General features: G+C 30.1%; 1 protein-coding gene across 1 annotated transcript; it reads left to right on the top strand.

Annotated features, from left to right (window-relative positions):
• The first annotated feature begins 498 nt into the window (after nt 1-498).
• LOC112033731 (cell number regulator 2-like) lies at nt 499-1,841 on the top strand. The gene is made up of 4 exons (XM_065783169.1): nt 499-604; nt 799-870; nt 1,255-1,473; nt 1,586-1,841. The coding sequence occupies exons 1-4, from the start codon at nt 544-546 to the stop codon at nt 1,660-1,662; spliced, it is 429 nt and encodes a 142-aa protein (XP_065639241.1). The 5' UTR covers nt 499-543; the 3' UTR covers nt 1,663-1,841.
• The last annotated feature ends 7,893 nt before the right edge of the window (nt 1,842-9,734 follow it).

The following is a 9,734-nucleotide window of genomic DNA, read 5'->3' as shown; positions in this document are numbered from 1 at the left end:
GTCAATATATATATATATATATATTTTTTTTTTCTGTTCCTTGTTCTTTCTAAGTTACAGAGTAAAAAGTTATCTCCTTTATAGTGATTTAAACATTGTTAATTTTAAGACTGAAATCTTTTTCTGTCACAGGTTGTTTGACATGCTGGTGTCCATGCGTTGCTTTTGGCCGGACCTCGGAGATTCTAGATAAAGGATCATCCCGTAAGTATTACAAAAGAGTATAGAATGATCAACTTCAAGCCCATGGTCTAATGGTTTCAAAATCTCATTTGATACATGAAGTTTTGAGTTCAAATTTTCTATATATCGAACACCTTTAATTTAGACCACACCCAAGAGATTTCTCCCACTATTTTTGTCGGACAGAATCACCGAAAATTATAATACTTGGAGATCAGTGAAGTGCTATGAGAGCCCTAAACAATAATCTTAGCAAAAAAGAAAAATAAAGAAAAAGAAAATGAAGGCTATTTAGTGACCGTTTATACATTAATTACTCGTATACATCTCTAAAAGCCTGCCTTGACAAGTCGATCTAAAATGGCGAGTGATCGAACCTGGTCAACCGGCCTCTTTGACTGTTGCTCTGACTGGCATAGCTGTAAATTCCTTATCCTTTCCTTTTCGTACTTATTAAAAAGGTTTATATATTTGTTAAATCATGTCAATATATATATATATATATATTTTTTTTTTCTGTTCCTTGTTCTTTCTAAGTTACAGAGTAAAAAGTTATCTCCTTTATAGTGATTTAAACATTGTTAATTTTAAGACTGAAATCTTTTTCTGTCACAGGTTGTTTGACATGCTGGTGTCCATGCGTTGCTTTTGGCCGGACCTCGGAGATTCTAGATAAAGGATCATCCCGTAAGTATTACAAAAGCGTATAGAATGATCAACTTCAAGCCCATGGTCTAATGGTTTCAAAATCTCATTTGATACATGAAGTTTTGAGTTCAAATTTTCTATATATCGAACACCTTTAATTTAGATCACACCCAAGAGATTTCTCCCACTATTTTTGTCGGACAGAATCACCGAAAATTATAATACTTGGAGATCAGTGAAGTGCTATGAGAGCCCTAAACAATAATCTTAGCAAAAAAGAAAAATAAAGAAAAAGAAAATGAAGGCTATTTAGTGACCGTTTATGTACATGAAATATGTACAATATTTATAAATATATACATATAAATAGTTATATAAAAACTGACTTGTAAGATGTAAATTTGGTCTTTGTGCAACATTCAGATTGTTGGGTGAATGGGACGCTTTATACACTGCTCAGTATTTTCACTGCTGCTACTTTTCGAACCTTCTATTCATGCTGTTATCGTACAAAACTGAGAGAGCAATACTTGTCGGGGGAGAATCGTTGCAATGACTTTTGGATTCATTGTTTCTGCCATGGTTGTGCCTTATGCCAAGAGTATCGTGAGCTCCAAAATCGCGGTTTCGACGTGTCTGCTGGTAATATTAATCTCTCGCTCTATCTATGTCTGTGTGTGAGAGATAAATAGATCCTTTGACAGTGAAAATTTTCATGGGCTATCAATGATGGGATTTTCCTGGTTTTGCTTAGGATGGAGAGGGAATCCGCACATGCACAATAAAGCAGTGTCGATGGCTCCAGTTGCGGAAGGAGAGATGAAGCGTTAGTGCGCTGGAAGATTTGCTTTGTGTATTGTGTTCTGCGCGGTCAGTGTTTGACAAGTTGAGGTGACAAGTTGTGATAAATAAATAAAAATTAAAGTTAATAGTAAATTTATATTAGAATTAATAAAAAACTATCAAGTCAACGCTTGTGAAAAGAGTTCCAAAAATTGTTGCGTTATGTATTGTGTTTGTAACATTATTTCCTTCAAGTTTGTTTTTGAGTTACTGTGGTAACTTGAAATACTGTATTTATGTGGTACTCTAGCTTGTAATGTTGAATTAATATTAAATAAGTAACCATGCAGAACGCTAGCTTAGTTTGTTGAATAATAAGTACTATGTAGTAAATTTTAAATAATTTGTTGGAACTGAGATGATTAACTCTTCTGATCTTATTTTTTTAGGTTAGGTGATATATATATATATATATTTTCTTTTTGACGTCATTTGAAGGGCTTTTAAAATATGCTGGACTTTTGTTCGATAGTAATTGTTATTCGTCAAAGAGATGTACTGGGATAAGACTACTAAGAGATTTGTAGTTCACTTAAGCTTCATGCATTTTTAATTGAGACATTTAGGTTTTGTTTGGTTATCATTGGGAGTAGATTCATTTTCTCTTTTCATTTTCTAAACTTATTTTTTGTTTCTCAAATCTTGTATTCATTTTTTCTACCCAACCCATTTCATGTTTGACATTATTTTCTAGTCTAGTTTTTGCTTTTTATTTTTTCACTTTATATTTTTCAATTAAAAGTTCAACACAATTGAAAGAGAGAGTGTTTTTTGACAGGACAAGTCAATGTTAGAGAGATCCACATATTTGATTTTTTACAAAAATGTTACTGTATTCATTTTTAAGAAAATGAAAATACCAAAAAGTTTTATTCAGTTTTTGTATTCAAATCTTATTTTTTTGAATACTGAAAATAAAAACTAAATACAAATACAGCCAAACAAGTTTTTTAATAAGGGGTCCCACGAAAACTAAAAATGATAGAATGCGCCACTTTTTTGCTCAAACCAAACAAGCCCTTAGGATTTTATTCCCCTATCCTTTAGTTATTGAGTTATAAAAAAAGGAGAAGTTAAGATTGGCCATAAAAAATTTCTTATAATTTTTATACAAACAAGGTAATATGTTCTAAATACAAAGAGAACTAATTGATGGAATTTTGTACTTTCAGGTTTAATCTCCTTTCAGATGATAAATTGATATATTATATAATAAAAGTTGACTTCTAGAAGATTTGGTTGCAACAATTGGCTACAACCTCATTGTCAAATTTATTTTATTAATTGTTAGGATTTTTTAGTTAAGTTGAAAGTCTAATATATAAGTTTCAAGAAATTTTAAAAAAATAAAAATAAATAAATAAATAACTACTCAAGAAAAAAACTTCTATTTATTATCTAATTAATAGTTAGTATGGTTTAATTTAGCTAACATTATATAATATAAGTTTCAAGAAATTTAAAATGAAACATAAATTTATTTTTATTATCTTAATCAATGTATTTCATAATTCGTATTATATAATGTTATAAAAATTGCACACTATGTACCCATAGCCCCTCTTTAAGTTGAATCTAAAGAGATATTAAATTCGGATTTTAAAGTGACTCACAATTATATATCACGAGAGTTTTAATATTATTTTTCAAATATATATTTTTTATATAATTTTTAAATTAATTTATGCATCTTACAGGTACATTATTTGTTCAAATAAAAGGGAGAAATTATATTAATCATTCAAATATCTTTCATTTTACTAGGAAACTGTGTATATATATAATATATTTTTTTTTAGAGAGTTTCAACTTATAATGTTTGCTCTTAATGATGGTTTTTATTATCAGATCAAAACACTAGTCAGTTTTTAATGTAGACGGTGATTAAACTCAAATCTCTTATTCAACTATTAGAAACTACCAGAAAAAGTATTATAAAAAATAAACTACTGCCCTTCTTCACGAAAAAAAAAAAAAAAAAAAAAACCCTACTACCTTGTTAGGACATATGTGTTTCACTTGTTAAAGAACATATGTTATTCTTTTATATAATTGGCTAATTCTTTGACAAAACGCACTTTACTTGTAATTGGGTAGTTCTAGGTGTTTTTAATACTTTAAGAAATAAGGTTTCAAGATCGAGTGTTGAAGTCATCAAATTTGTCAAAGAAAACAAGCTGATAGTGCAAATTCTTTAAAACTCGACAGCTGTCTCAATAGCTGCATCTATCGAGTTTAAGAAAGCTGTTCTAGTCCGTAAGCTCGACACCTTCTATCTGTCGAGGTTTATAAAAATCAAAATTCTGATATAATTTCTTGGGATCCGTGAATGTGTCTTTGGGCCTTCTTTTCTCCTAACCCTAGACATATAAAAGGATTGTTTTAAGGACCGTTAAAGAGTTCACAAGTTGCACAAGCATTGAGAAAACTCTGTTGAAGCAAATTGTGGCGAAAGACGAAGTTCTTGCCCTAGTTCATCTCTTCTGAAGAAGTTGCTGTGTATTTGTACCTTTGGGTTTTGTGACCAAGCATCTTCTTGATCTTCATTGTGTAGGATGAACTGAAGAACTTTGCAGCCAACCTCTCTTTCAGTTGGTGTTGAAGTCATGTACTGGGATCCGCGTAATTGGTTAGTCACGTACTTGGGAGCCGTGCATCAAAAGGGGGAACTGTCACTACAGAACAAGTCCAATTGGGTATTGGGGTAAGAGTTCAACTATAGATTAGTAAAGTAGTTGAGATTCCTTTACTTGTAACTGCTTATTGTGATAATAGTGGAGTTTCAGGAGTGGTGACCTGAAAATCACCCGGTGGGGTTTTTGCCATCAGATATTCCCTATTCGTAAACAAATCACTGTGTTATTTATTTTCCACTGCATAATTAGTTTATTAGTGATTTGTTTGTGTTACCATGCGTTTGCATGTTAAATTGATTAATTAATAATTTGACTAATTAATTAATTGGTTTAATTACAAGGAGTCATTCAGTTTGTGGCCTATCATACCTTACTAAATTTAGAAGTATATTTTTGTCTTTCGTCATCTGAATGCAAGTTCTTAAAAGTTTGGAATGTTTTAATTCATTGGATAGAAACGGAAACAGACTGCACAATTTCTTTGTCCTCGCATCCATTAAATGAACCTTGCGTAAAATTTCTTTGTCAATCGTAATGTGTTAGCCCTTTGAGCGGCAAAGAGTAGTGGCAACATCCAGAGTAGTCACCTTACACTCATACTGATCACACAAATTATGTGCATAAATAAGACATGGATAAGGTGGCTTTTGTGATGCTGTGGTAGTAGCAAGTTGTATTGCAAAAGTCGTCACTTATTTTATAAAAATGTAGGATTAAAAATAAAAATCTCTTTCATTTCATTTAAAATTTTAATTTACATTAAAATTGTATGTGAAAAGAAAAATTCATAGCATTCTCTAAGAAAATCTACGTGGCTTTATTTCCTAAATATAATATAAAAATGTAAATTACATTCATTTAATTAAAACCAAATTAAGGCTCATTAATGGAGTAGAAATGTGTTAGTTACCCTTCCGCCTTATTAAATAAGCCTTTTAGAACAGTGTCAAGGTATGCCATTGAAAGTAACCATCCAAACATACCACATAAACGAAAACAAAAATACAGCATGTGATATTTATTCATGTAGAAAAGAGATCAAGCATATTAGGATTTGTAAAATTCACCCGCGCATATGAAACACTACTTCTATGGTAAGCATGTTCATCAAGTTCATCCAATATCAACAAAGAAAAATGTATTGGCAATCAATATATATTACAAAACTAGATCAAAATAGGATTAGTTTGGAAATTATACTTGCATGCGAAGAGTTTTGGCAAAACAAGGTTGGGGGTTCCTTCAAAAATCGGCCTCCTAGTTAGTTCCTTGGGCAACACCTCCTATGTTTGAATAGTTCCTCTTCAAATATTCCTTTTTGTCTTCAATAATTCCTCTTCACCTAATTCCTCTCTTAAAGAGCTCTCAATGCTTAACTATTAGCATCGAACCATCCTTTATTTATAGAGAGTGGAAGCCTTGGTTGATGAGTTTGAGTGTGAATTACAAAACTCCTCAAGGCTGGTCATTTGATATTTATCTCAAAAATAATGAGTGTATTAATTTACAAATATGAAAAATCGAGCAAATAACCAAATTTGTAAGCAAGTCAATTTTTGTTTTGCTAATTAAAAAATGGAGTCTTTAGTGTGAACTCATCAATCCCATGTTATGTGATAGTAATGGATAATATCAGTACATTACAAGGGCCTTATTGGACTATTACTTGAATCGCTCACTAGGTGAAAGGCCAATACACTTGAAGTGTCATTTGCCTACCCCTAAGTGCCAAACAAAATTTAGGTAGAGGTGAAGTGTTGAACAAAACTTTGATCCCTAGCTGGTCAAAATGTCAAAAGATGACAATTTGATTCAAAGTTTGAATTCGATCCAATTTTTATGTTTTTACCATTTTTTTAATAGAGAAAATCATTTGCCTTTGAGGATTTTTTTTTTTTTTAATTTTTAATTTTTATATTGTTTTAGATGCATTGTAGCCTCCAAGACAATTCATAATTTTTATTTAATAAAATTTCAGAGTTTTCCTATAATCTTATTATGGTGGATTCTAATCTCTCTTCTTATAGATTCAAGGTTATTTTCTTGAAGTAGATATGTTTTATTTCTTGTGGCTTTCTACCTGTGTCACAAATAATGGACTAATATTGTTTTTTGTTATTAAATATATATATATATATTTTTTAAAATGAATCAATAAGGTTCTTTTTTACTATGAAACAACTAAAATAGAAGGTAGAACACCAAAAGCCATTGTAATAATTAAGCCTGGCCTCTGCAAAGCACAATTTACAACAGTTAAAAGTTTTTCTTGCTTTGACCCAAAAAAAAAAAAAAAAAAGTTTTTCTTGTTGCATAAATCCAGAGAAATGTATATAGAATGTGTTAAGACATAGCACTTTAGATAAGATATCTATATATAAGGTCATGCTATATGGTTGAGTAGAAAATGGCTAAAAGCAATTGGTATTGAAGTCTAGAGACTAGAACGGCACTAGTGCAATCCAGATGATATATTGTTTGGGTGTCTGTGCCCCATACATGGTTTGGCGTACTAGTATTTTGTTTGAATAGCATCTGTCAAACATGTTGCCGTGACTTTCATGAACGTATATCACCATTGCAACATGCATGAGACTGACCATTGAGCTGATTTTCTCTATGCATTGTGGGGCTAAACCTCACTGCAAAAAGTATATTTGAAAGGAATCTCGTAGTATTTAAAGTTGGCATCACTGGTGCCATGCCCTAGTGATGCCAACTTGTGGGGCAAAAGCCGCACTGCGAAATGTATATTTGAAATGGTCTGTCTTGTTTCATGTGAACATTCATGCAGCCACAACACATAGCAAAGCCAATCTACGAGCAAATTGTGTTACTCTTCTGGTACCATAAAATGGGGTTTTGTGAACAAAGAAGAATATCAATGGGTAATCATAGTCCTTGGCCCCAGGGGCGGCCCAACAAACTTTGAGGTCTAAGGCGATATATTTAAATGAGGCCTTATTAATTAAATAATTTTTAACTAGTTTTCAATATCATAATTTCTATATAACAAAAATGCATTCTTTTTATCTTGTAATATGTTTTTTTTTTTTTTGAAGAAATGCTAAAACTATAACAATTTTTACTAAAAAAAAACTTACAAATGTTGTAGCAATGAATGTGATTAATGACACTTCAAGAAAATAATAAACAAGTATTTGACTGGATGATGTTAGGAATATTATAAATTTTACAACATGAAGCTTATAAAGATGTATCACTAAGTAATTCAAAAATGCATTTAATAGGTTGTTAACATCTACAAATCATATTAATTGTCACATCAATTTGTCTAAAGATTTTAAAGTAAAATTTATAGTATTTTCCTATCTAAATTATTTCTTGTAATTAGTGACACATATTTGTAAGCCCTATGTATTTAAAGTTGTATTATCTCTAGCATTACTCAATTCTTTGGTACTTGATTCTCAAAAAAAAAAAAAAAAAAATAAATAAAATTTTTTTTTTTTTTTTTTGAAGAAATGCTAAAACTATAACAATTTTTACTAAAAAAAAACTTACAAATGTTGTAGCAATGAATGTGATTAATGACACTTCAATAAAATAATAAACAAGTATTTGACTGGATGATGTTAGGAATATTATAAATTTTACAACATGAAGCTTATAAGATGTATCACTAAGTAATTCAAAAATGCATTTAATAGGTTGTTAACATCTACAAATCATATTAATTGTCACATCAATTTGTCTAAAGATTTTAAAGTAAAATTTATAGTATTTTCCTATCTAAATTATTTCTTGTAATTAGTGACACATATTTGTAAGCCCTATGTATTTAAAGTTGTATTATTTCTAGCATTACTCAATTCTTTGGTACTTGATTCTCAAAAAAAATAAAATAAAATAAAAAATCTTTGGTACTTCTTAAAAATAGAAGAAAAATATAAAACTAATTTTTTTTTTCCTTTATAGAAAAAAATATTAAAAAAAATATATATTTCAATTTTTGCCCCAAAATTTGGGGGCCTTTCTCTAGTAAGGGGCCATAGGCGATTGCCTAAGAGGCCTAAGCCTAGGGCCGAACCTACTTGGCCCCCTACATTGTTAGTGCTTCTCATGCACATTTGTTCGGTTCAATATTTTGCAACTACTCGCCAATATACGGTCCAACTCAGAGACAAACTACAATCAAATTTGATTGCGATATAGGCTGAACAGAGTGACTAGCCGAAAAGAGGAAAATTTGAAACAAAAATCTAACACAAGAAAAAGAAAAAGAGAGAAACAGTTGATTTTGTTACATTTATTACTAGTCTCTAACCTGTACCAAGCACGAGAAAGCTTTGCGTACATATATAAAATATACTAAAAAACTGTAAATGTCATTAAATATTTAATAATTCTATTTATATACTAAGCACATTACAATTGAATGTTGACAGAATTGAGGAAAAAACTTCAAATTGAGCCATAAAAGAAAAAAAAAAAATCAAGATTAGAATGTTCTATTGTTGGATGGGAATCTAACTTCTCACGAGAATAATCTAACTCACATCAATATTCTAATTTAGTTACTTTTTATAGCGTGAAAAACAAACATACACATTCTTTATTTTTTCCCCTAGGGTTCTGGGTAATAGATTTCTTTGCTTGTGAGAATTTCAAGTAGAATAATTAGACATGAGACTTGAGTATTGCATTATTTCATAAGCTTACTGTATTTGATATATCCACTCACTTTCAAAATGTGAGATATATGTAACACCAACAATTTACATGTAATCAAATTTTCTAATACTAAAATTTATCTTATTTTCACAAAATGTTCTGGGTTCCAAATATGTAGAAATTGATGGGTGTCATTGATCTCTACAATGCTTCTATGTGCTTGATCAAACCCAATCAAGGTTGTTAAAATTGGGCTCCTACGTATGCAGGATCATTGGAGATCTAATTGGATTGGATTGGATTGTAGGATTGAATTGTGGAACATTATATCCTACTTTTATTTTAAAAAATGCAAAAAAAAAAAATCGTAATTAATTTTGTAAGTTAATTAATCACTAAAATTATGAATTGATTCATAAAATAACAAATTTTTTTACTTTAATATAATGTAATTTGTATATATCATTGCATTTATATTAATGAAACAAATATATACTTAATTTCAACACATTTTTTCCAAATTTTTAGTGATCAGAATCGTTAATATGGTGAAAATCACTGACAATGATTATATACATTAAAGAATCATTAAAATTATGAAAGAAAAATGATCATTTTGACCTAATATACATCTCTGGGAACTACATAAAGTAACCATGACTTTTGAATAGAGTTTATGGTGTGCCTTTATGTCCCTCTCCCTCATGTGAGCGTGTGTGTTTGTTTGTTTATTTGTTTGTTTTTCAAAAAAGAGCTACACAAAGTGTTTTTTATTTATTTATTATTATT

Source organism: Quercus suber, unplaced genomic scaffold, assembly GCF_002906115.3.
Source record: "Quercus suber isolate HL8 unplaced genomic scaffold, Cork oak 2.0 scaffold_330, whole genome shotgun sequence".
Lineage (NCBI taxonomy): Eukaryota > Viridiplantae > Streptophyta > Magnoliopsida > Fagales > Fagaceae > Quercus > Quercus suber.
Note: the sequence above shows the minus strand (reverse complement) of the source record. Positions and strands in the feature narration are given on the sequence as shown.

What these genes read in the sequence shown, in the direction of transcription:
- LOC112033731 (XM_065783169.1), top strand. Translation starts at nt 544, where the DNA reads ATGGCGAGTGATCGAACCTGGTCAACCGGCCTCTTTGACTGTTGCTCT. An exon ending in TTGCTCTGACTGGCATAGCT is followed by an intron (nt 605 to 798) that starts GTAAATTCCTTA and finishes TTTCTGTCACAG; the next exon opens with GTTGTTTGACATGCTGGTGT. An exon ending in TCTAGATAAAGGATCATCCC is followed by an intron (nt 871 to 1,254) that starts GTAAGTATTACA and finishes TGCAACATTCAG; the next exon opens with ATTGTTGGGTGAATGGGACG.